This window comes from Dromiciops gliroides, chromosome 3 (assembly GCF_019393635.1).
Source record: "Dromiciops gliroides isolate mDroGli1 chromosome 3, mDroGli1.pri, whole genome shotgun sequence".
NCBI lineage: Eukaryota > Metazoa > Chordata > Mammalia > Microbiotheria > Microbiotheriidae > Dromiciops > Dromiciops gliroides.
In genome coordinates, this window is record NC_057863.1 from 645,295,299 (window position 1) to 645,322,621 (window position 27,323).

The 27,323-nt window shown below is 42.6% G+C and overlaps 1 protein-coding gene across 1 annotated transcript; it reads right to left on the reverse strand.

Moving 5' to 3' along the window:
* Positions 1-432: 432 nt before the first annotated feature.
* On the reverse strand, positions 433-26,831 carry C5AR1 (complement C5a receptor 1). Its single transcript, XM_043997969.1, has 2 exons — positions 26,797-26,831; positions 433-1,906 (listed from the first exon to the last, which is right to left on the reverse strand). The coding sequence occupies exons 1-2, from the start codon at positions 26,804-26,806 to the stop codon at positions 876-878; spliced, it is 1,041 nt and encodes a 346-aa protein (XP_043853904.1). The 5' UTR covers positions 26,807-26,831; the 3' UTR covers positions 433-875.
* Between the last annotated feature and the right edge of the window lie 492 nt (positions 26,832-27,323).

The window sequence follows — 27,323 nt, forward strand, 5'->3', positions numbered from 1 at the left end:
CCTGACTCCAGGGCCAGTGCTTTATCCACTGTGCCACCTAGCTGCCCCCACTTCTATTTTCTTTCTTTCTTGCTTGCTTTCTTTCTTTTTGGAGAGGCAATTGGGGTTAAGTGACTTGCCCAGGGTCACACAGCTAGTAAGTGTCAAGGGTCTGAGGCTGGATTTGAACTCAGGTCCTCCTGACTCCAGGGCCAGTGCTTTATCCACTGTGCTACCTAGCTGCCCCCACTTCTATTTTCTTAAAGCACTGATCCAGCAAAATGAAATTTGGAAAACCTTGACCCAGCTGGGATTGAGTTTGGTGACCGGTGACATCCCCGGAGACCCCAGCACGGCAGATTCCCTGAGGGATCTGGGTAGGGTTAGACAACATCCAGAGCCAGCTGGCACGCTAGACAGAGTTCACCCAAACTCCCATTCAATTCCAACCAATTCAGATTCTCAATAGTTTATTGAAACAAGATGGGGGAGGTTCAAGAGCTTCTCGGGGTGGGGGTGTGATTCAGGCAGGTTTCTTGGAGAATGAGGGAAGGCACCAGAGAAGCTCAGAAGTGGGGCCCCCAGGGGGCTGAAGACATTCAGAGATGGCCTCCAAGATGGAGTAGAGGTTAGACTGGGGTCTGACAAGGAGGTCATAGAGGACTCTGGGGAGAGATAGGCAGCCTGTTTATTAATCCCATGTGGCAGGCACCATGACAAAGGCAGTTTCTGCCCTCAGGTAGCTCACAATCCAACCAGAGGCTAGGGGAAGCCGGTGGTTTAGCAGAGGAGGAAGTCCACAGGCTAAGCCTGAGCAATCCTCCAGAGAGAGGAGGCAGAGGACCCTTCTGAGCTTGCCACCCACTGCCCACTCAGAGGGGGGCCACGGGTCCTTTTCACACCTGCTCCTCGGGGAGCGTGGTAGATCCCACTGTGGACTGGGTGAAGGACTTGCTGTCTCGTCCTACAGAGTCCTCGGCCAGTGCATTCCGCAGCTTGGCGCATAGGGAATGCCTCTCCATGCGACTCTTGATGCCGTGGCCGGCCACCACATAGATGATAGGATTGATGCAACTGTTAACATAAGCCAACGCGATGGTAAAGCTGTCTATATTCTCTATCTGGAAGTAGAAGGCGGAGTTCCGAGGGATGAGGACCTTCAGGACGCCCACAATGTGATAGGGGGTCCAGCAGATGAAGAAACCCACCACCACAGCTATAACCACCTTGACGGTCTTGCGGGAGCGAGTCGCCTCCCGGCGCCAAAGACGGCTGAGCAGAAGGTTGTAGCAAATGGAGATGATGACAAGGGGGCACAGGAAGGCAAATAGGAAGCGAGAGAAGGTCACTATTAACTCGACAGTTTCCCCATTATAGTCCACCCCGCAAGACCAACTGTGTGGGAAGTGCTGCTCCATCAGTTGGCGAAAGATCAGGGAAGGGATGGTGAGTAAGAAGGCCCCAATCCAGGCCCCGGCACAGGCATACCAGGCCATGCACACGCTCCGGTGGTTCTGACACCAGATGGGCTCCGTGACCAATATATAGCGGTCAATGCTGATGACCGTGAGCAGAAGGACACTGGCATACATGTTGAAGAGGATGACGGAGGGCAGGAAGTGGCACGCGGCGTGGCTGAAGGGCCAATCCCCATGCCGGATGACAGGGACGGCCAACAGCGGGAGCACCAGGCAACAGAACAGGTCGGCCACGGCCAAGTTCAGAAACCAGATGCTGTTCACCATCTTGTGGGTCTCAATCCCTGTCACCCAGAGCACAACCATGTTGCCCGGCACACCCACAAGGAAGACCATGGAAAAGATCAGGAGGGAGATGACTTCGGAAGCTGTATATTCCCTGACCCCATCCACGGGGTAACCACTGGTCCAGTTTTCATAATCCGGGTAGTCTGTGGGAAACAAAGTGCCTAGGAGGGACCAAACATTGAACATAAGACGTTAGTAATGGTAGCTAGCATCTTTCTGTGGTGGTTCAGGTGTTTTTTAGTTCTGTCCAACTCTTCATGACTGCCATCAGGGGTTTTCTTGGCAGAGACACTGGATGTGGTCTACCATTTTCTTCTCCAGCTCATTGGATAGATGAGGAAACTGAGGTAAACAGGGTGAAGGGACTTGCCCAAGGTCACACAGCTAGGAAGTGTCTGAGGCCGGGTTTGAACTCAGGAAGATGGGTCATCCAGACTCCAGGTCTGTTGCTCTGTGCACCGTGGTGCCCCTTAGCTGCTGCACATAGAACTTTAAAGGGCTTAAATCTCATTTGAGCCTCATAAGGATTCTCTAAAGTTGATGATATCGGGGAAACTGAGGCTTAGAAGGACTAATTTCTCTATATTCATATAAACAGTGAATGTTTGATGTGGAATTCAAACCCAGTCCTTCTTTCCAGAATTAGGGGTTCTTAACCTGGGGCGGGGTCTGTGAACTTATTTCTTTCTTGTTTTAATATTGATAACTATATTTCAACAGAATTGGTTTCCTTTGCAATCCTATATGTTTTAGGGCATCTGGGTAGCAATGAGGATAGAACACTGGGTGTGGAGTCAGGAAGACCTGAGGTCAAATTTAGCCTCAGACACTTCTTATGTGACCTTGGGCAAGCACTGAACCCTGTTTGCCTCAGTTTCCTCATCTGTAAAAAGAACTGGAGAAGGAAATGGCAAACCGCTCCAGGATCTCTGCCAAGAAGATGCCCAAGGGGCAGCTAGGTGGCACAGTGAATAGAGCACTGGCCCTGGATTCAGGAAGACCTGAGTTCAAATCCGACCTCATACACTTGACACTTACTAGCTGTGTGACCCTGGGCAAGTCACTTAACCCCAATTGCCTCACCAAAAAAAGAAGAAGACGCCCAAAAGGGGTCATGAAGAGTTGGACATGATTAAAAATGAAACAACAACAACAACATATTTTTAAGTATTTAAAAACATTATTCTGGGGCAGCTAGGTGGAGCAGTGGATAAAGCACCGGCTCTGGATTCAGGAAGACCTGAGTTCAAACCCTTCCTCAGACACTTGACACTTACTAGCTGTGTGACCTTGGGCAAGTCACTTAACCCTCATTGCCCTGTGCAAAAAAAAATTTTTTTATTTAAAATTTAAAAGCTAAAAACATTATTCTGAAAAGAGGTCGAGAGGTTTCACCAGACTGTCAAATGGGGCCATAGCAGGCAGGTGGCTCTGTGGATAGAGCACTGGGCCTGGAGTCAAGATAACCTGAGTTCAAATCTAGTCTCAAACACTTAATTCTGCTTCAATTTCCTTGTCTATAAAATGGGGATAATAATAGTACCTACCTCACAGGGGTGTTTTGTGAAAAACAAATGAGATAATATTTGTAAAGTAATTAGCATAGTGCCTTGCACATAGTAGGTACTTAATATATGCTTGTCCCCTTCTTCCTTATGTGAAAAAAGTTTAAAACCTCTGTTTCAAATGAATTTAATTATTTTTTCCTAGCTTTATTAAATAATCCCTTAGTCGGTATGACCTGAAAAAATTAATTTAGGTAGCGTTGTCATTTTTATTATTTGACAGAACCTACATGAGCAATTAATATTTCTAAAATTATTAGGTCAAGTTGAGTTAACAAGTGTTTATTAAACACCTACCATGTGCCAAGCACTATTTCTGAAAGGAGTGCTTTGTAGTTGTATTCATATATTTCATATAGACTCCTGAATATTTAAAACACTTGGTCATTATTTTGAATTGAGTCTTCTTGACTCCAACTCCTCCACTCCATTCACTGTACCAAATGTATACTTTTGGTAACACTGCCTTTGCCCAAACCAGAAATGGTCACTTTGGCTTAAAAAAAAAAAGTCTGCTTCACAAATACAGGTTAGGGGAGGCTTCAAAGACTGTAGTTTCCATTGGGAAAGATCTGGATATCTTAGTAGAACCACAAATTCAGTGTGAATAAATGGCATGATTTTGACAGCCACAAAAAGTTAATGTTATTACAGTTTTCATTCAGAGAGACACAATTATAATAACCAAGATTGGTCTTAAAAAAGAGATGAGAAAATGTATCTTCTCTACAGAAATGATGGTGTTGCTGTCAGTGATGGAAGTATGTGGTCTGTAGGTATGAAACAGAATATACATTTCTCAGGCAACTTAGTGGCACAATGGATAGAATATTGGAGTTGGAGTCTAGAAGATCCACCCCATTCACCCATTTACCGTGTGACCCTAGACAAGACATTGAAATTCTCTCAGCCAGGACAACTAGGCAGCACAGTGGATAAAGCACCAGCCCTGGATTCAGGAGAACCTGAGTTCAAATCTGGCCTCAGACACTTGACACTTACTAGCTGTGTGACCCTGGGCAAGTCACTTAACCCTCATTGCCCCATGCCCCCCTCCAAAATTCTCTCAGTCTCAGTTTCTTCATTTGTAAAAATAAAGATAATAATGACACCTCCTGGGGGGCAGCTAGGTGGTGCAGTGGATAAAGCACCAGCCCTGGATTCAGGAGGACCTGAGTTCAAATTTGACCTCAGACACTTGACACTTACTAGTTGTGTGACCCTGGGCAAGTCACTTAACCCTCATTGCCCCTCCAAAAAATAAAATGATAATGACACCTCTTTCACAGGGCTATTGTGTGAATCAAATGTGCATAGAGCACTTTGGAAACCTTAAATCTCTATATAAATGCTAGCTCATTGCTATTAAGCATCTACTTGGTGTATCCCTGGGGATACAAAAACAAAAGTGATGTGATCCCTGTCCTCCAGGGGCTTACATTCTGCTGGAGGAGATAACATGCACAGGTACATAGAAAACACACACAAAGTCAAGTCAAAGTAATTTGGGGGTTGGGGTGGGGTTAAAGGAGGGACACCAGCAGCTGGAAAGGCCAGGAAAGGCCTCCTTGAGAAGGAGGCACTTAAGCTGAATGCTGAAGTAATCCAGGGACCAGGGATTCCACAATGCAGGTGAGTCAGGAGAGCATTTCTGACATAGGGCACAGCCAGTGCAAAGGCAAAGAAGTGGGAAATGGAGTGTTGTGCATGACAAACAGTAGGTATGTGATGATGAGGTTGTAAAGATCATTAAATACAAGTATTAAATATATCAAATAATTATTATAAAGAGTTTTCATTTAGTCCTAAAGATACGAGTTTCCTGAGTAGAGCTGCAATTTAAGGGAAAAAAAATCAATTTGACTACTGGGTGAAATAGAGGCTTAGAGAGGAAAAACACTTGAGACTGAGAGATCAATTAGGAGGCTATTGCAATAGCTCAGATTGTGGAGTGAATGAAGGCTTGAACTAAGGCAGGGATGGAAGAGTCTGGTGTTTAGTTTTACTGAATTGCATATTTTTCTCTTTCTTTTTCATTCTTTCATACAAAGGATGGCTCAACAGATAGGGGAACAGGAATTGATATATTCAGAAATCAAAATAATATTAGAATAAAACTTTGGAATTGATGTCCTTCTTCTATAATATAGAAATTAAACAATGTTTTATATACTATCCCTGGCGGGGAGGGAAGAACCAACGATTGAGTGAGCAAGTATGCAGAATAAGGGTGGTGGACTACCTTGGTGAAGTATTGCCCATCCCCAGACCTCCATGTCCACCCAGACCATAACCAGATGATGCCTTCTTAGAGGTGAGTGGTCATTGACAAGTGGACACACCCATAAGGAACTTCTTATTGAGAACAGGGGCCCCCTAGATTCAGGAGGACCTGAGTTCAAATCCTGCCTCGGACCACTTAACACTACTGTGTGACCTTGGGCAAGTCACTTAACCCTCACTACCCAACCAAAAAAAACCAAACAAATAATAATAATAATATCAAGCAAGGACTTATTCTCATGGACTTTTTGATTAAACTTTCTGTGGGTGATAAGGAAAAAAACTTCACTTCTACATGTCTGTCATGTCATATTATGTGTGCTTTGTGTCTTGGTGAGTCAAAATAACTTTTTCCTGTGGTCTGATCAATCAAAGGAAAAAGATTGCAAAAAGTGAAAACCTTGCATAGTCTTCAGAAAGAAAGCTCTGTCTGGCTTTCTAACTCTAGCTAAGTTGTGGAGGTAGAAAAGAGTACCAGATGAGAAGGAAGACAATCCTTGTTCCCAGTCTGCAAAAATTTATGACATTGTAAAACAATTAGAGTTTTTGGAAAGAAAATTTTGGTCCTATTGAGATAAGAAGGATTTGAGAAACTTTTAAGAGAAATACCAGTTAGCAATTTCAGACAGACAGTATTCTGTCAAGTTATAACATTTACCAAATGGAAACTCTTAGAAGTAAAAATTTGCAACATAAAATGATTTGGGTAAGCATGCTAACACTCTTGTCTTTGAAAGGATGATTCTGGGGGCAGCTAGGTGGCACAGTGGATAAAGCACCAGCCCTGGGTTCAGAAGGACCTGAGTTCAAATCTGATCTCAGACACTTGACGCTTACTAGCTGTGTGACCCTGGGTAAATCACTTAATCCTCATTGTCCCACAAAAACAAACAAACAGAAAATTAAAATGCAAAAAAGAAAAAAAAGTAATTTCTTTTTTTATCTGGATGCTGTTGGATTATGAACTGAATTGTTAAAATAATGTGGTAAAAATGTTTGAAAACTCTTAAATATTTAATGGGGCGTCTTTTGCTTTAAAGTGATTAATAATAACAACTTAATGTTGGAAGAAAAAATAGCCGAGTCCTTTTTAAAAATTTTTTTTTTAGTGAGGCAATTGGGGTTAAGTGACTTGTCCGGGGTCACACAGCTAGTAAGTGTTAAGTGTCTGAGGCCTGATTTGAACTCAGGTACTCCTGACTCCAGGGCCGGTGCTCTATCCACTGTACCACCTAGCTGCCCCTAGCCGAGTCCTTTTAATGTTATATTTATCTGTGAGGTTCTTTGAGACTTTCTATTGGGGCAAAGCCATAAGATCTTATCAATCGTGCTGACCTTGTGTGACATGTGATAAAATTCTAACATACTGAAGTTTGAGAAACTAGAAGTTCTCTCAGCCCAAGTTCGTTTAAAGTAAAGAGTGAGTTTCAGCTCAGATTTTTCGACCATTGCTTGTGAAAAATTATGAAATTGTACCAGCTAATAAATAGCCTGTATTGAAGTTACACCTCTGAGCCAGCTCAGTAATTGAAACAGACCTTGGGTGCCCAGAAGGCAGAACTGGAAGGGGAGTTTTCAAAGAGGTATATTTAGGCTTAAGATCCAGGTTCCCAGGCAGCTAGGTGGCACAGTGGGGAGAGCACTGGCCCTGGTGTCAGGAGGACCTGAGTTCAAATTTGGACTCAGACACTTGACACTTACTAGCTATGTGACCCTGGGTAAATCACTCAATCCTCATTGCCCCACAAAAACAAACAAACAGAAAATTAAAATGCAAAAAAGAAAAAAAGAAAAGTATTTTCTCTTTTTATCTGGATGCTGTTGGATTATGAATTGAATTGTTAAAAGAATGTGGTAAAAATGTTTGAAAACTCTTAAATATTTAATGGGGTGTATTTTGCTTTAAAGTGATTAATAATAACAACTTCATGTTGGAAGAAAAAGTAGCCGAGTCCTTTTTTTAATTGTTTTTTTTAGTGAGGCAATTGGGGTTAAGTGATTTGCCCAGGGTCACACAGCTAGTAAGTGTCAAGTGTCTGAGGCTGGATTTGAACTCAGGTCCTCCTGAATTCAGGGGCGGTGTTCTATCCACTGTGCCACCTAGCTACCCATAGATTTTGATGAGGTTTAAGCATCAGCCTCTCAATGGATTGTAACGGTACTAATAAATTAAGTTACAGGGCAGCTAGGTAGCACAGTGGATAGAACACCGCCCCTGAATTCAGGAGGACCTGAGTTCAAATCCAGCCTCAGACACTTACACTTACTAGCTGTGTGACCCTGGCAAGTCACTTAACCCCCATTGCCCTGAAAAAAAAAATAAAACAATAAATAAGTTCTGAATCCTGTTTTGAGTTATTTTGTATATACAGGCTGGAGTCTTTTATGGTTATTAGCATTTTTTTGGTGGGTAGAAAAAAATTACCTATCACAATACCTGATTCATATTGGACATCTTTTTACTTCCTCCTTTTTTGGGGAGACCTTTGACATGAGTCATAACCTAAGCTATAAGTAAATTTATATCTGGAGCACCAGGTAGGGGGTTAGTGAGACAAGGGATATGATAAAAAGGGAATCTCCCTCTTACTAAAGGCAGGCTCCCTGGGATTGAATCCTGTCCAATCCACATACCCGAGTATAGAACAGGGTAGGGGTACACTATCCCAGTCCCTGTGGCCTTAGCATCTCAACTGTTGCTCCAGGTTAGATTTATATAAACTCATACAAAATGAAATGAGGAGAACCCAGACAACAATTGACACAAACTCACAAGGAAAGCAGAAACAATGACAATCACCATCATAGCAAAGAACAATGTGGAATTATAATGACCAAGTTTGGACCAGGAGAAGATTTGAGAAAGTGTACTTCCCTTTCATATTGGAAGAAGTGAGGGACTATTGGGGTGGACTATTGTATACCCTTTCAGGCCCTATTGATGTGTGGTTGGCTTGACTAGACTGCTTTCCTATTCCCTTTTAATTCTTTATTACAAGAGATGGCAAAGGGAAAGAGAAAGGAGGGAGAGAGTTTTATCTGGAAAGGAAAATGATATCAATTTAAAATTTTAAATATATCAGTAAATGAAAAAACAAAGAATAGCAGTAAAGACACCCAGAAGTTCACAAGTGATAAGATCCAAGAAAGGAACCAGCAATAAAGCCTGTGGCCTGAGATGTCCCTACATGAATGCACCATGTATAGGTAACAAGCAAGAAGATTAATGAAAGGGGGTTAATATGGCCCCATAGCTATCTATAAGCTTGATGGAATAGAACTAACCAATCAATCAACAATCATTTAGTAAGTACCTAGAACAGCTACACAGACAGAAAGAGTCAGGGAGACTGGAGTTCAAATCTAGGTTCAGACACTCACTGGCTGTATGATCTTGGACAAATCACTTAAGTCTGCCTCGGTTTCCTCAAATGTTAAATGGGGATAATAATAACACCTGCCTCCCAGGATTGTTGTAAGGATCAAATGAGGTATTTGTAAAGTGCTTTGCAAACCTCAAAGCACTATATAAATGCTATGAGGATAAGGATAAGGATGAAGATGTTCCAGATACTGTGAGAGGTGCTAAGACTATACCCCTAGATTGAACTACAGCTCTGAAAGGGCCATTCATTCAAAACAAAAAGGGAAGAAAAAGAGGTGATGGGTAGTTTTGTGTTGTAAGAAAAGATATACTTGTTTTTTGTTTGTTTGGGGTTTTTTGGTGAGGCAATTGGGGTTAAGTGACTTGCCCAGGGTCACACAGTTAGTAAGTGTCCAGTGTCTGAGGCCGAATTTGAACTCAGGTCCTCCTGAATCCAGGGTTGGTGCTCAATCCACTGTGCCACCTAGTTGCCCCCCAAAAGACATACTTATTTTTTGTTTTTGTTTTTGTTTTTTTTTTAAGAGCAACGGGGGTTAAGTGACTTGCCCAGGGTCACACAGCTAGTAAGTGTCAAGTGTCTGAGGCCAGATTTGAACTCAGGTACTCCTGAATCCAGGGCTGGTGCTTTATCCACTGCGCCACCTAGCCGCCCCCCAAAAGATATACTTGTAATCAGGGGTGAGTTGAAATTAACTGTAACTTTTACTAGAGCTGATTATATATTGTAAACATTTACACTTCAGAAATCATCAATCCTTTAGAAATCAGCGCTTGATCTATGAGTTTATTGATAGTCTACAGTTAAGAAACTATAAAAACAATGCAGATTAAACTTAAAAGTGTGTGTGCATAATTCTCCCGCCTTCTTACCCAGAGCCTGGTTATTAAACATTTAATGTTTTCTATAAACATTCTCAGAAATGGGGGAGAAGGCTCAGGGAATAAAGTCATTCTCAGACTAGAGACTGATTAATCATAATAATTTAAAAACTGGAATTTGTATAGCTCTTTAAAGTGTGCAGTGCTTAACAAAATATTATCTCATTAGGCCTCAAAACACTCATTCTTGTAAGGATATGGGGAAATCCAGAAATGAGATGGGGAAGCATGACAGAAAATATTTAGTTGAACAAGCAGAGGAAGAAAAAAATGAGTTGTTATCAAAATATTGGGTGTCCCAAAAGTCTTAGTGTAGATAAGTAAGGCCCTAGTTATAAAAAATAATGTAGGTACAAACCCCTGATGAGTTTAAGTCTCTGGCCCAGATAAGCTACATCCTTGGATCCTGAGAGAATTGGTAATGTGTGATTGTTGAGCCATAATATTTGATCTTTGAAAGCCACTGATACTCAAAAGGTCACAAGAATGGAAGAAATACACAGGACTGAAAGAAGGTTTAACTTTTGCCTTGATTTTCCAAAAAAGGGAAGAAAATGGAGTATGAAAATTATAGGCCAGTAAGCTTGACTTGTTTCTCTGTCAAAATTTTAGTAGGGACTAAAAGTTTGGCTTGTGAGCAAACAGAAGAGGAAGCAGAGATGACAAAGACAGATTGGTTTCATCAGGAGCGTGTCTTATGTGGAGAAGACTAGAGAAGCAACTCTCAGAAAATATCCAAGTCAGCAGCTTAATGTTCAAAGATTTTGAAACACAAATGACAGCAGAAAGATTCCTCATTCATCAGAAACTTACATGAAAACGAATGGGCAGAATTAGGCCTATGCTAGCATCTTATACCATATACCACAAAAAGATGCATTTGGATATTTTAATTTAATGTATTAAATGTAAACAGTCAAATCGTTTTTTTTTTTAATTTGGGAGAGACGGAAGGACATGCCTTTTGTAACTGTGGCTGAGGAAGAAATTCTTACCAACAAGGGGAGGAGAGATCATAAAAAATAAATAGACAGTTTGGACTACATAAAACTATAATATTTCTGTATGAACAAAATCAATGCAGCCTTAAATAAGAAGGGAAAACTGAATAGAAAAAGATCGTTGCCTCAATTTCTGATAAAATTTTGATACCCAAGATATAAACGGAACTGACACAAATACATAAGACAAACACTGCTATTCCCGAATAGATAAGTGGACAAACACTTTTCAAGAAAGTTGCAAAAACACTAACAACAAAGTATGGAATAAACAATAATATAGTGGAACAATTGTTAAAAGGAAAACGGCATTTGAGACCAGAGTTCAAATCATGACTTTGCACTCACTACTTTTGTGACCTTGGACCTCTCTGGGCTTCAGTTACTTCATATGCAAAAAAAAAAAAAAAAGTGAATTTAGAAATAGAATAAGCATATATTTAGCATCTTACTATGCTGCAGGCATTGTGTTGGGGGCAGTTAGGTTGTGCAGTGGATAAAGCACCAGCCTGGATTCAGGAGAACCTGAGTTCAAATCTGGCCTCAGACACTTGGACACGTACTAGCTGTGTGACCTTGGGGCAAGTCACTAACCTCATTGCCGCCACAAAAATAAACAAACAAATGAATAGATAGATAGATAAATGAGTGAACAAACGAATGAACAAAATGAATGAATAAAAATAAAAAAATAAATAGGTGGGGAGGATCGGGAATGAAATGAAATAAATGATGACTTGAGTGAAAATGACAGGCCAAATCTCAGGGCAAAGGGTGGGAATAAAACCTGAAATATAAGAAAGATGAATAAATTTTCTATATTTAGGTCCAAGTAAATCCGCTTTCTCAATACAAGAGAGGGAAGGAGGCCATGACCAGGCTTGATACGTGCGAAAGGTGGGGAGGGGTGCAATACTCAGATTTTCAGTCCTAGTATGAGTCAGAGGTATGACTTGGTCAACAAAAGCAAAGGAGCCTCCAAAATAAAGAAGGAAGTGATAGTCCTACCCAGCGCTAATCCACCCCAGGCTGTGTTTGGAGTAATGGATTCACTTTGGGGCCTCTCATATTAATAAACTGAGGATGTGCAGAGAAGATGATGGTGAAGGATGGTGACGCTTGAGTCTAGGGCCAGTGAAGAGAAAATTGAAGGGTGGAGGGGTGGTATCTGCCTCCCAAGGCCGTCACACACCAGGAGGGATTCCCACTCATTTCAGTTTGGACAACTCAAGGCAGAGTCAGGAGCAGAGAGGAAGGGAGAGACAGGGTGTAGGTTCAATCCCAGATCAATCAGTTACATACTTACCCAAACACTTGACTAAGCACTGTCTCCAAGCCTGTATCCTCATCTGTAAAAATGAAAGGGCTGGGCTAGGGAAGACCTTTGAAATCCCTTCCAGGTCTAGAACTATGATCAGTAAAAGGAAAAAAACATCCTAAAACCAGTGCTCTCATGCCTCTTACCTCTGATTGCTGAAGCGGTGAGCCATACAGGCATGGATGAGGCGTATATTGTCAGGCACAGCCATGGGGTTCATTTGTTATGACGTAAACTTATCTTGTGAGGAGGCAAATTCAAGGGAGGGAAGGAGTGATATCAGCATTAAAAAAAAAATAGACCATGAATAATAATAGCTAGCTGTGTTTATACGATTGTGGTGGAATGGTCTAGTGCTACAGGAAATGAACAAACAGGATGATCCCCCAAAACCTTGAAAGACTAATGAGCATCGATGTATGGTGAAGTGAGCAGAGCTGAGAGGACATTGTGTGTAGTGACAGCAGTATTGTTCAATGAGTAATTGTGAATGAATTAGCTACTCTCAGCAGTGCAATGATCCAGGACAATCCCAAGGAACTAATGAGGAAGTATACTATGCACCGCTATAGAAAGAACTGATAAAAAGAACAATTGTGGATTGTACATATATAACCTGATTGCGATCTTGTGGAGGGGGGGGAGGAAAGGGAGGGAGAAAAATTTGGAACTCTAAATCTTATGAAAATGAATGTTGAAAACTACCCTGGGGGCGGCTAGGTGGCGCGGTGGATAAAGCACCGGCCATGGATTCAGGAGTACCTGAGTTCAAATCCGGCCTCAGACACTTGATACTTACTAGCTGTGTGACCCTGGGCGAGTCACTTAACCCCCATTGCCCCGCAAAAAAAAGAAAAAAAAGAAAACTACCCTTACACGTAACTGGAAAATAAATGTTGAGGAAAAAAAATTAAATAAAAAAAAATAATAGCTAACAATCCACCTCCAGAGAAAAGAACCGATAGTGTCTGAATGCAGACTGAAGCAGGTTTTTCTCACTTTCTTTAATTATTCTTGGGGTTTTTTTGGTCTGTGTTTTCTTTTGCTAACATGGAAATATTTTGCATGACTGTACGCATATAATCTATATCAAATTGCTTGCCTTATCAAGGAGCAGAGCAGTGAGGGGAGGAGCGAAATTTGGAACTCCAATTCAAAAAAATAATAAATTTTTAAAATCTTTGTTTTACAAGCTAATTGAGGAAGAAAAAAAATTTAAAGAATTTTTTTAAAAGAATAAATAGCTTAAAAATATAATAATAGCTAGTGTTTTTATAATGCTTGAAGGCTTGCAAAGCACTTTACGTGGGTTATCTACCATAGGAGGTAGGTTTATTATCCCTCTTTTTCAGATGAGGGAACTAAAGCAGACAGAGGGGAAGTGACTTACCAGTGTCTCGTAGCTAGTAAGTGTCTGAGGTCAACTTGAATTCGGGTTTACCCTGACTCCAAGTCTATCCACTAGGCCATTTAGCTGTCTCAATAACATACTTTAAAAGAGTAAATAAAGATTAATTAAAGTATACTTTCAAACTAATGAAATTTTAATTGAATTCAATTTTAATTAATTTCTAATGCTTTCATCTGAGTGATTCCAGAGGAAAGTAATTTTGAGAACCAAGTTTTGAGATTCTGTGATCAGGATGGTGAGAAGGTAGGGATTTGCAGCTCAGGCCAAGCATCACACGGGTGAGATCATAGACCCATGGGAGAAACGAAGGCAGGAAAACCTCCCAATGATGAAAAACGGTTCCCACATGGAATGGGCCCCTTAGAAGGTAGCAGGCTCTCCTCCCCAACGCCTTCCTGGTTCCTCTACAGGAGAAAATTCCAGCCAGCTGCAAAGTGCCCACTTGTTGGGGACGTTGTAAAGGTAATTTGGAGGCCTCTCTGAATCTGAGAGTCAGCTTCTGGAGCACAAAGTCACAGCCTGGAGACTAAAAGAGAGAAGGAAAAATAAGGTCAGAGAAGAGGGTTGAGTGTAGGACCCAAGGAGAAGACTGAACATACATAGAGAGGAGAAAGTGAGGTGCAAAAATGGGTGCTGCTGAGAGGGAGGGATGGTACTGTTAAGGGCTAAAATTCTAGCTAGTCTGTCTAAAATAGCTAAGGAGTGGTCGCCAATAAATTATAAGCTTTAGCAAGAGTTAGACTTTTAAGCGTTTACTTAAGGAGAATAAGAATTTGGTAAAGAGAGAGAAAGGCCTAGATTCCTATCTTATAAAGGGAGAGCACATTTCTAGCTCCTCTCCACCGGAGTCCAAAGGAAAGAGAGCGAAACTGAGCGCCAGTCTCTTACTTCCTCCTCCCACTAGCCCGCGTCACTTCCTGACGCCAAAGAAAAGACTCCTGGTCTTGCCCTCAAAGACCTTCGCTTCATGGGCGGAACTGTTCTACAGTAAGTCTCCAGCAGGTGGCGTCATTCCAATCGTTACAGTACAGAGGATAGAGCACTGTTCCCGGAGTAAGGAAGACCCAAGTTCAAATCTGGCCTCATACACTTACTAGCTGTGTGACCCTGGGCAAGTCACTTACCCTGTTGGTCCCAGTTTCCTCCTCTGTAAAATGAGCTAGAGAAGGAAGTGGCAAACCACTCTGGTATCTCTGGCAAGAAAACCCCAAATGAGGTCACGGAGAGTTGGAAACAACTGAACAACAACTACATAAATCAGCTATTGTTTGCATTTATCTCTTCCTGTGATAAGCCAACAGCACAAATTGTATCTTTAGACCTATTTCTGTTTCTGTTGGATAATGATTTATCTTGATAATCTCTCTTGGTGATTTCTAACTTTTAATGCAAACCCAAGGATATGAAGCAAGTTCTAGAACTTTGCAGAAGTATTTCCACAAGGGTATGCCGAACCCAGGAGGGGACAGTCTCCTTATTTGGAGCTGTCCTCCAAACAGCTGTTTGATGTGATAAAAATATTATTTTTAACAGATTCACTTAAAACTTTTCCTTCCTGGGAAGATATCATGCAGGGTGAGATTCTAAGTCTGGAAAATTTCATGGATGCCTTACAAAGTTGGCCCATTGGAGATGGAAAGGAGATTTTTTAAATTGTTATGCATATGGGTATGGGTGTAAGTCCTTGGTGGAGGGAAGAAAGAAAGGAAGGAAGGGAGGGAGGAAATAAGCATTATATAAGCACCTACTATGTGCCAGGCAATATGCTAAGCGCTTTTTTACATTTGTTATATTTAATCCTCAGAATAACCTTGAGGAGTAGATACTATTATTATCCCCATTTTACTGATGATGAAACTGAGGCAGAGGTTAAATGACATGCCCAGGGTCACACAGCTAGGAGGCATCCGAGGCTGGATTTGAACTCAGGTCTTCCTGACTCCAGGTCCAGTGTTCTATCTTCAACTTGATGTTTTGTCCACCTGAATGCTTGCTGGGGAACTAAACACGTTTCCTATTTTGTAGAGAGACCTTGGAAAGTGTCAGATTCTAATGTTAGCAGAGGAATTCCTAATTTGAGGCACCCACCAAAGAGTACGAAATTGAATATGGTCTGAATATGGTCAAGAGTTTTGGTTCTGATGTATATACCCTTTGGTCCAGCAATACCACTGCTAGGTTTATATCCCAAAGACATCCCCCAAAAGAGAAAAAAAGACCTATTTGTACAAAAATATCAATAGCAGCTCTTTTTGTGGTGGCTAAGAATTGGAAATCAAAGGAATGCCCATCAATTGGGGAATGGCTCAACAAGCTGTTGTATATGATGGCAATGGAATATTATTGTACTATAAGAAATGACAGGGGGCAGCTAGGTGGCACAGTGGATAAAGCACCGGCCCTGGATTCAGGAGGACCTGAGTTCAAATCTGGCCTCAGACACTTAACACTTACTAGTTGTGTGACCCTGGGCAAGTCACTTAACCCTCATTGCCCCACCAAAAAAAAGAAATGACAAGCAGGATGATTTCAGAAAAAGCTGAGAAGACATAGATGAACTTATGTATAGTGAAGTGAGCAGAACCAAGAGAACATTGTGCACAGAGACAGCAATATTGTTTGATGAAGAACTGTGAATGACTTAACTATTCTCAACAATACACAATGATCCAAGACAATCCCAAAGGACTATTGATGAAACATACTATCTACCTCCAAAGAAAGAACTGATATTGATGGAACACAGACTTGCTATTTTTCACTTTCATTTTTTTCTTTAATCCAAATTTTCTTGTACAAAATTACTAATATGGTAATGGTTTACATAATCATACATGTATAACCCATATCTGATTGTTTGCCACCTCAGGGAGGGGGAAGGGGAGGGAGGGAAGGCAGGATAAAAATTGGAACCCAAAACTATAAATAAAAATGTTTATTACTTTTTCTTTTCTCTCACAACTAGCTAATATGGGAATTTTTCCATGACAACTCATGTATAACTTATTTTGAATTGCTTCAGTTCTTGTGGGTGGGGGTGGGGGAGAGGGAGAGGGGAAAGAGAAATTGGAACACAAAGTTTTTTTAAAAATTGTTGTTAAATTTTGTTTTTACATATATTTGGAAAATAGAATTCTAGAAAATAACAAAAAAAAAAGAGTTCTGGTTCTGGCATCTTGAATTCATTTGGCAGAAGAAATGGACAAGAATATCACATGGGGATTACAAGGGGAAGAGCAAGAAGGGACCAGGGGTGGGGCAGCAAGATGGGCCAGTGGATAGAGCACCAGCCCCGGAGTCAGGAGTACCTGAGTTCAAATCCGGGCTCAGACACTTAACACTTACTAGCTGTGTGACCCTGGGCAAGTCACTTAACCCCAAATGCCTCACTAAAAAAAAAAAAAAAAAGAAGGGACGGGGATGGATGCTGAGAGATCTTAGGATCCTACATCTGGAGGTGGAAGGAAACTTGGAGATTATGAGGCCCACAGAGGTCAAGTGACTCACCCAAGATCTAGAAGGGGGTCAGTGGAATTTCTGCATTTGAACTCAGGTCCTCCGGCCTCTAAGCTCAGAGTTCCTTGAACAGCATTTAGTTCCCTGAACTATATTGACTTCCTTTAAATTAAACAATGACAATCAATGCATGATGCTAGAAGGACCCCTTCCTCTCCCTCTCCGATTCAAGGCACTCACAGGTATTCTCTCTTTCCTGTCAGTTTGCTGTGGGGTGACTAAAAGCCTCTAATTAAGAACTGTCTGGCTACAATGTAAGCTTCTTAAGAGAAAGACCAGGTGTAAGCTTTCTTGGCATCCCCAACACATGATGTTGTTGATGCATACAAAAGGCTCTAAAAAACTAACAAACTCTCTCTATCTCTTACTTGGTGGTGAGTAAGTTAAAAACAGCTGCAGGCCTCCCTGTAAGGAAGGAAGAGGAGGCCCAGGGATCTCTCTCCCACCTGACCACCACATGGCTGTGAAAACATCGTGTGTTTTGTCTCTGCTGTGTTTTTTCTTTTCTGATCTTTGGTGAATAAGTATTGGGAGATGGGGCAGCTAGGTGGTGCAGTGGATATAGCACTGGCCCTGGATTCAGGAGTACCTGAGTTCAAATCCGGCCTCAGACACTTTACACTTATTAGCTGTGTGACCCTGGGCAAGTCACTTAACCCCCATGGCCCTGCAAAAAAAATAATAAATTAAAAAAAAAAGTATTGGGAGACAAGATCAGTTTGTGAAGAGAGACCTGCTTGACCCATCCTATCATGGATTTGAGCCCCCACGTCCTGCTAGCAAAGGAGCAATTTGTCCCTCAGTCTTGCCACACCTACAAGTGCACATGGTGGAACAAACATTTTAGTGGTCACCAATTTAAGTCTGAGACCATTGTCCCCAGGGACCGAGTGAATGTGTAGAAGGGAGAAGGCCCTTTGGTTCAAGGGGATGTTTTCATATTTATGTCCTTGATATACTTTTTTTTTTTTTTTTGCAGGGCAGTGAGGGTTAAGTGACTTGCCTAGGGTCACACAGCTAGTAAATGTCAAGTGTCTGAGGCCAGATTTGAACTCAGGTCCTCCTGACTCCAGGGCCAGTGCTCTATCCACTGTGCCATCCACCTGCCCCTTGCTATACTTTTGATGTGGGATGGATTTAGGGTCACATTGATTGTGAGTCACCCCAAAAGAATTACAAGACTTAGTGACTCAGTTGCCCAAATTTTATTGCAATACTGTGAGTGAACACAGGAAGAGAAGCAGAAAAGTGGAAAGGTATCTCTCGAATAGTGAAAAAAAAGATAGTTATATTTATAGTATGGATAAATTGATTATCAGTCTCATTATAATAATCTCCACCTTAGGGAGGTACAGGGGAGGGCTTATCCTGATTTGGAGTTCCTGGGGGCTTAAGTCAACCCCTGAAACAGGTACCTTTTTCCATGGAGGTGTGTTTTGGGAGTTTACAAGTCATAAGGTGAATCTAGGGACAAATTTGGCCTTTTCTGAGCATGTCTCTTTCTGATTCCCATGTCCAGTTTCAAAATATTTTCATTTATCATTTATTTCCAGTTTGAATTTCTATGCCCTGTCAGTGTATCATTGTTATGGTTAAGGTCTCTATGACCTGCCTCTTTATGTTCTTGTTATGAGTGGTAATTAATGAGGGTACACGAGAACCTAGGCCCTGACTTGTATTAATGAAGACTCAGGTCTTAAGTTATCCATTAACTGGGGTCTGAATCCCTCTTAGATCTCATATCTAAATTAGAGCTTGGGTCTTAGGTTTTTCTGTTAACCCTTTTTTGCCTCCTACATCACTTTCTCAGCACATATCCCTTTCAAAAAGTAGATTTCTAGTAGTCTGTTACTTGACATTGAGAAGATATCAAGTGGTTTGATGGAGTAGATTGGAGATTATTGATATTGAGGAGAACATACCAGATAAGGGCTTAAGTATTGGAGAACAGTTCACAATTCCTCAAGGTTATCTTTAAAACTGACAAGAGAACCAGTTGAGTTCTGAGGGCTCAACTAAACAGTGCTGGTCAGAGTTAGGAAAATAAGCCCAGATCCCAAGTGCTACATCTAATGCAACATTAATTATTGAAACTATATGATACCAGATACAAAACAGATTAAGAACAAAATAGATAACGTGGACTTAAAAGCAGATTCCTACAATACAATAGTGTCAGATAAATTTAAAGTCAGAAAATATTAGGGGAGAAATGTAATATTTAATTTTTAACATGTTGAGAAAATTGGATCATGGTATAGCAAAAACTGGGATTAGAGCTACATCTCACACTACATGACACAATAAATTCCAAATAGATTAATGATCTGAATTTTAAATAGAAAAAGGAAGAGGAGGAGAAGGATCAGGAGGAAGGGGAGGAAGAAGGAGAAGAGGAGGGGGAGGAAGAGGAGGATAGAAAGGAGGGAGAGAAAGAGGGGGAGGAGGAGGAGGGAGAGAACAAGTGTGAGGAGGAGAGGGAAGAGGAGGCAAAAGAAATAGGAGACAGAAAGGCGGCATCATATAGTGTCAGGGCTCCTATTGCAGCCAAGAAGAATTCAGTCCATAGTCAATAAATTTTTATTAAGTACCTGGCTTTGTGCTAAGTGATAGGGATAGAAAGAAAGGCTAAATACAGTCAGTCCTGCCCTCAAGGAGCTCACAATCTAACTGGAGAGACAACATTCAGACAACGATGTACAAAGAAGCTACGGACACAGAATAAATTGGAGATGATCAACATAGGGAAGGCATTAAGAGGGATCTAGAAAGCTTCCTGTAAAAGGTGGGATTTTAGGGGGCATGGGGCAGTTAGGTGGTACAGTGGAAAAAGCACCAGCCCTGGAGTCAGGAGGAACTGAGTTCAAATCTGACCTCAGACACTTGACACTTGACACTTACTAGCTGTGTGACTCTGGGCAAGTCACTTAACCCTGATTGCCCCGCTATAAATAAATAAATAAATAAAAGTGAGATTTTAGCTGGGACTGGAAGGAAGCCAGAGCCAGAGATGAGGAGGGAGAGCAGTCCAGGCATGGGGGGGGGGGAGAAATATAGAGAGGCAGGGGATGTGGGGTCTTCTTGAGGAAGAGCAAGGCAGTTGTGTCATTGGACGGCAGGGGATGTGGGGATCTTGGTGGGGGTGTGAGGTGGAAGAAAAATGGAAGAGGTTACAAATGAACTCCAAATGTAGAATGTTATATTTGATTCTGGTGGCAATAGGGAATCTTTGGAGGTTTCTGAGTTTAGAGAGTTGAGTTAGCTAGAGAACTTTCTAAGTTGGGGGTGGGGGTGTCAGAGCTGTGCTTTAGGAAGATCAGTTTGACAGATGAATGGAGGAAGGACTGGAGAGGGGAAAGCCTTGAGGTAGGCAGCCCCACCAGCAGCTATTGCAATAGTCCAGGCATGAGGTGGTGAAGGCACTGACTGGGGTGGGGGCACAGTCAGGGGTTGTATTAGAGAGATGTTACAAAGGTAATATCAACAGATCTAGGCTCAAGTCCCATCTTGGACACATGGTAGCCATATGATGGAGAAGTCATTGAATCTGGGGGGAATGCCCACAACTTTTTAAGATTATAATTTGAGTATCAGTGGCTGATCTAAAAGAGGGAGTGGAAAGTTTCCACATCAGAAGTTCCCTTTACTGACGAAATCATAGGACTAGAAAAAAAAAATCCAAACACAAACAAAAGACAATGGGGTGAAAGAGTTGAGTCCAATTACATAAAAAATAATTTCTTCACCAAAGCTACGCGAAAAACAGGAAACGTGTTTTTTTTAAATGGCCATGAATGTTTCTGATCATCTGACACCCCAAATCTTTTTTCTATGTTCATTCTATTTTTTAGCCTATAATATTTTATTTTTCTCCAGTTCAAACAGTTTTTAAATTTTTTTTAAGTTTTAAGTTCCAAATTCTATCCCTCTGTCCCTTCCCCCTTCCCTGAAACAGCAAGCAATCAGATATAGGTTATACATGACATCCTGAATCTACAAGGAATTAACACAAAGCTTTTAAGAGTTCATTTTTTTAGGTGTGCTCTGGTGGTGTGACTCTTTGGTTGTAACATCTCACAAGAGACCATCCTTTAAGGGGGGAGACCTTGGAGCCTCCTACCCTCTGAGACCATGCAATCCTATGGAAGGGTCTCAGACCCTGACCTCTGGGGAAGCTGGGAGGTGCAGCAGACAGAGTGCCGGACCTGGAGTCAGAAAGACATGAGTTCAAGTCTGGCCTCACACACTTACTGGCTGTGTGACCCTGGGCAAGTAACTTAAACCCTTGTTTGCCTTAGTTTCCTCATCTATAAAACAGAGATAATAACCACACCTATCTCACAGGGCTGTTGAGAGAATCAAATAAGATAGTCATAAAGCCCTTAGCATAGTGCCTGACTGGTATATAAACACCAGCTATTATTATTATTATTAATTATTACTATTATTATTACTTATCTCAGTAAAACTCCTTAAACAAATCATTATTCTCCATGCCTTCACTTGCTCTCAATCTCTTCCCCAACTCTGTACCACTCTGGTTTACAATATCATTATTCCACTGAAACTGTTCTCTCCTAAGTCTCCAATGGTCTCTCAATAAACAAAATTGAGTGTCTTCCTTAATCTTCCTCCTTCTTGAATTCTCTGCAGCATTTGACACTATGGACCTCCTTTTCCTGGACACCCTCTCCTCTCTGGGTTTTTCTGATGATGTTCCCTCTTGTCTTCCTCCTGCCTTTCCTCCTCACCTCTTTTTACCAGTCTCCTTGTCTAGAGTCTCATCCACCACTTGCCCTTGCCTTTGGGTGTATGCCCAAGCCTCTGTCCTGATTCCTCTTCTCTCTCTAGTTGCTCAGTGATGTCATAAACTCCCAGGAGTTTCATTATTATCTCTATCCAGGTGATTGCCAGTTCTATATATCCAGCTCTGAGCTCTCTCCTGAGCACCAGCCCCATGCCATCAACTGCTTCTTGAATGTATGTCCTATGGACATGTTGTGATGGGGGTCTGGAGCACGTGCAGAGAGCCGGGGGAGAGGGGTCTCCCCACATGATGGAGCTGAGGGATGCACTTCCAGGAGCGTCTTGAGAAAGGAAAATGGAGAGACTGTGGAGCATGCACGGTCATTCTGCGACCCCAGCTGAAGAGAAGCCCCATCCAGCCGGCTACATAGCAAGGATTCTGTGAGAAGGCAGAGTCAACCTCAACTGGGCTTGTTGGCCATCCTTCCTTTAAGTGTGTTGTAACATCTCACAAGAGACCATGCTTTAAGGGGAGAGACCTTGGGGCCTCCTACCCTCTGAGACCGTGCAGCCCTGTGGAAGGGTCTCAGACCCTGACCTCCATATCGATTCTTTTCCATTTTAGGTGAAGGAGGTGGAGCCTTCCACCTTGTGAATCTTGAAAAGTCAGGAGGGCATCTTGACATCCCAGTACTCCAGAGCTGCTGGTGCCCCAAGGAGGAACCTTTGGCCAGCAGTAACTGAGATGACGACTCATCTGGTAGGTCTACCTTATGTGGATATGTCATAGGATCTGATCTAAACTACTATTTTTGCTGGTCACTGATACCTCAATAGTAGAGGAAATACAGAAAAGATGGAGGTCCAAGCTGATAGCAGTAGACAAAAGATGCCCCAAATCCTTCAAGGTACCCTTGAATCCTGAGGGGGCAGATATAGCCTGTGTAATGATTGGAATGATGTCACCTACTGGAGACTTACTATAGGAAAGCTCCACCATGAGGAGAATGCCTCAGAGGGCAAGGCCATGTGGCTTTTCCTTGGCATCAGGAAGTGACGTTTGCTCATGGGTGCTGTCTATCAAGGCTACCAGCCAATCAACTTGAGGAGCCTCCTATTTTCTGGGAGGAGACAGGAAGGAGGAAAGAGGGCCTGCATGGAGAGCTCTCTCTTTTGGGTTCCTGACCTGATGGTGGTGGTGGTGGCAGAGGACTTCAAAGGAAATTTGAGAAAAGATAGGAATGCCAGGCTGTTGGAATTCTGTTCTCAATCTTTTTCTTTCTATTTTTCAATAAACCCTTAAAAGCCTAAACTCCTTTTATCAGTGATTTTAGTCAGTTTCCCCCAAAACTGGGGGAACAGATTAGAATCCACATTTAGAATCTTAAATTACACACCTGCCTGGTTGGGAAGAATGAGCCAGAACTTATATCACAAGGTCTCAAACAAAATTCATTATCTTTCCTCAAATATCTAGCCAAACTTCCCCATCACTGTAAAGGGTGCCGCCATTTTTCCAACAACCCAGGTCTGCAACCTTAGTATGATATTAGACTCCTCTCTCTCACACATTGCACGTATCCAACCAGTGGTGGAAAGTTGTCATTTCCACCTCTATGACATGCCCACTCCATTCTCTGGACCCACAGCCACCACCCAGGTGCAGTCCTCATCACCTCTGGACCAATGGCCACCAAATAGGTCTCCCTGACTCAAGTCTCTCCCCACTCTTGTTCATCCTCTGCTCAGCTACCAAAGTGATTTTCCAACAGCACAAAGCTGACTAGGTCACCTCCCCAAAGCCCTACTTAGTACCATTTGCAAGCAAGCTCCTGCTATGCACAGGGGACTGTGCTAAATACCCAGCGGATACAAAAAGAGGCAAAAGTCAGTCCCTGCCCTCTCAACCAGCTTACAATCTAATGGGAGGGGGCAGCTAGGTGGTGCAGTGGATAAAGCACCAGCCCTGGAGTCAGGAGGACCTGAGTTCAAATTCGGCCTCAGACACTTAACACTTACTAGCTGTGTGACCCTGGGACAAGTCACTTAACCCCAATTGCCTCACTAAAAAAACAAACGAACAAACAAACAAACAAAAAACAATAAAACAATCTATGGGAGGGAGGGGGAGATAAACATGCAAACAGATATATACAAAGCAAGCAATATACGAGATAAATAGGAGTTTCCTTCTAGACTCAGCCCAAGGCCATTTTCTTCATGAAATCTGTCCTGATCTTCTAGCTGCTGATTACTTCTCCTTCCCCCCACCCCAAAAAAAAAAAAAAAAGCACCTTATATTTATTTTGGTTCTCTTTGTAGGCATTGTTTCCCATGGATGGACTATAAATTCACTGAGGATAGGAAATGCTTTCACTTCTGTTTTTGCTTAGCCAATGAAAAAGCCTGGCCCACATCAGGCCTTAACAAGCACATATCACCTGATTGATTTGGGGGAAAGTAAATCAGACTCTTCACATTGTTGGGCCCAATAAATAACCCCACTGCAAGCACTATCCATACCCTAATATCACTGAAAAGGGGGGAAATCTATGACCTAGCTCTGCAAAAACATACCTTCGTAGCAAGAACTACAAACAACTTTTGTCCAGTAGGTGGAAAATGACCAGACAAAGCATAGTATGTTTGTGAAAAGGGAAGTTATTTGACCCTCGGCTTCATAAGCCAGCATTTCCACAGAGCCTACTACTGTGTTAAGTGCTTTACAAATATGATCTCATTTGGTTCTCACAACAAACAGGAAGGATTCAAATAGATATGGAAAGACTTGTACAGAGTGAGACAAGGTGAAGAAAGAACCAAAAAGGAGGAAAGAAATAAGCATTTAGTAGGCACCTACTGCATGCCAAGGATTGTGCTAGGCACACTTTACAAATATTATCTCATTTGATTCTCCCAACAACAAACAGGAAGGATTCAAATAGATATGGAAAGACTTGTATAGAGTGAGACATGGTGAAGAAAGAACCAAAAAGGAGGAAAGAAATAAGCATTTAGGACGGTTAGGTGGCACAGTGGATAAAGCACCGGCCCTGGATTCAGGAGGACCTGAGTTCAAAGCTGGCCTCAGACACATGACATTTACTAGCTGTGTGACCCTGGACAAGTCACTTAACCCTCATTGCCCTGCAAAAAACAAAACAAAACAAGAAATAAGCATTTATTAGGCACCTACTGCATGCCAAGGATTGTGCTAAACACACTTTACAAATGTGATCTCATTTGAGACTCATGACAACCCCAGGAGGTTGGTGCTATTGTTATTCCAATTTTACAGTAAGGAAACTGAGATCAAGGGACTTGCCCAGGTGTTTGAGATGGGATTTGAACCCACATCTTCCAGTTACCAGGCCTAATGTTCTATCCATTCTGCCATCTAGTGGCCTGATGAAGTAGAGCACTCTGTCTCGGTATATGTACTAGAAGACCACCCTGACACCAATTGGTCCCAGTCACAGCCTAGTAATGGGACACACAGACATACAAAAAAGAATGATATGAGAACTGCTATGAGACAGTCAATATGCATATATTGGGGGTAGAGTCAATAAACCGTAAATAGCAGAAAGTTTGCGGAGGAAACCTGCCATCCTATATAAAGGGCTGGCTTGGAGTCAGGAAGACCTGAGTTCGAATGTCCCATCTGAGCCTGATTAGCATCCCTTCTCCTGAGTCACAGACAGATCCAGGCTCTTTGCAGGAAGAGGCTGGGGGGGGGGGGACTGGGGAGTAAAGGTTGATGAAATTACAGTCCCTTGCATAACTATCTCCCTCCTTCCCGCCTACTTCCCTGCCTCAATAACTCCCCATACTCCCTTTTTCCCTTTCCATAACACACACCCAGATATCTTGGTGGGTTGGTTTCATCTTGCAGGTTATTTCTTCATTATTTTATTTAATTTTTTGATTGGGGATTAGTAATCATGGGCAGAGTCCCTACCTATGAATTCAGCCCAAGAGAGAACTCCCTGGTGAGGAAGTTCCTTCCAACAAGACAGCTGGATAACTCCTCTGTGGAGGGATAGGGGATGTGGGGGGAGGGGATGAGGGGGGGAATAGAGAGCTGAAGGGGACTTGGCCCCAGGGGTCACAGACAAAAATGGTCCTCTAGCCACTAAGCCGTATTATTTTCTTCATTTCTCATACTATTGTTTCCATATTTGAATAGCTCTGCTTGTCAATGGAAGTTAAAAAGTGTTGGGCTTTTTTTTTTAAAGAGGCAGAGAAAAAGAAGCACAAGAGAGAGAAAGGAATGACCGAAATGGAGGAGAGAGAGCAGGAGGTCATCAGTCAGAGAGATGCGGGGGGGGGGGGGGGGGGGGGGGCAGACATGGTGAGACTGACAAAGATAGAAGCAGCTGAGGAAGGAATGAAGGAAGACTAGGAATGGAGAGCGGATACAGGAATACTGGGGGCTGGAGAAGGCAGAGATGGGGAGGAACACAGAAAGGGGGAGATGGGATTAGTGGATGGAGATGAAGGGTTTAAAATGGTAAAGTCAGACTGAGAGGGAGGAGGAAGGGGAGGGTCAAAAGGATGGGAGACAGACCATGGCGGGGAGAGCAAAAAAGGGCTTAGATATGAGGTAGACCCGGGGACAGAAATAGGAGGGACTGATGGGAAGAATGAAGAGACAGAGAGAGGAGAAACTGAAGGACCAAGAGAGGGGGTTGAAGGGACAGAGGACAGAGAGGAAAGACTAAACTGAGAGGGGAAACAGGGACAGAGCAGTAAGACTAAAGGGACAAAAGGGGATACTGAGGGACAGAGAAGGGAGACTAAAGGACATGGTTAGAAGGGGACTGAAAAACAGAAAGGAAGAGAAATAACTGAGGGACAGAGAAAAGGGAAGATGATGGCAGAGTGGGAGGGAGTCTGAAGAAGGGGAGGGGGTGCTGAGGGGCAGAGGAGGGGGGGAAAACTCACTTAGCTCCATCTTGGTCCCAGTAAGTCTGGCTCTGAGCTCAGCTCTCCGGTTTTTACCAAGCAGAGCTCTGTTGCTCTGGTTTATAAGTAGGGAGGGTACAAAGCAGGGAGAAGAGGAAACACTAGCCTAGCTCCTCCCAGGGGGTTCCCCTGATCTCAAAAGTCAGTACCCAAAGGAGCCTGAGAGGTCCCTCTCTGGCTACTTCGGTGGAAGGGGAAATGGCCCTTTGCCCTAAGGCTGTAAGGCAATGACACTGAACTTGGGCCAAGCCACTGGGCACAGAGGCAATCTCAAAAGGACTTCTGGAAGAGTAGAATCTGGAGACCAGGTTTAAGGAGCAGGAGAGGACCAAGGTGTGGGAGGCAGGCCTAAGCTGGAGAGGGGAAAGGAGCCTGGTAAAGAAGAAGATGCCCTGGGGCAGCTAGGTGGCGCGGTGGATAGAGCACTGGCCCTGGATTCAGGAGGACCTGAGTTCAAATCCGACCTCAGACCCTTGACACTTAATAGCTGTGTGACCCTGAGTCAC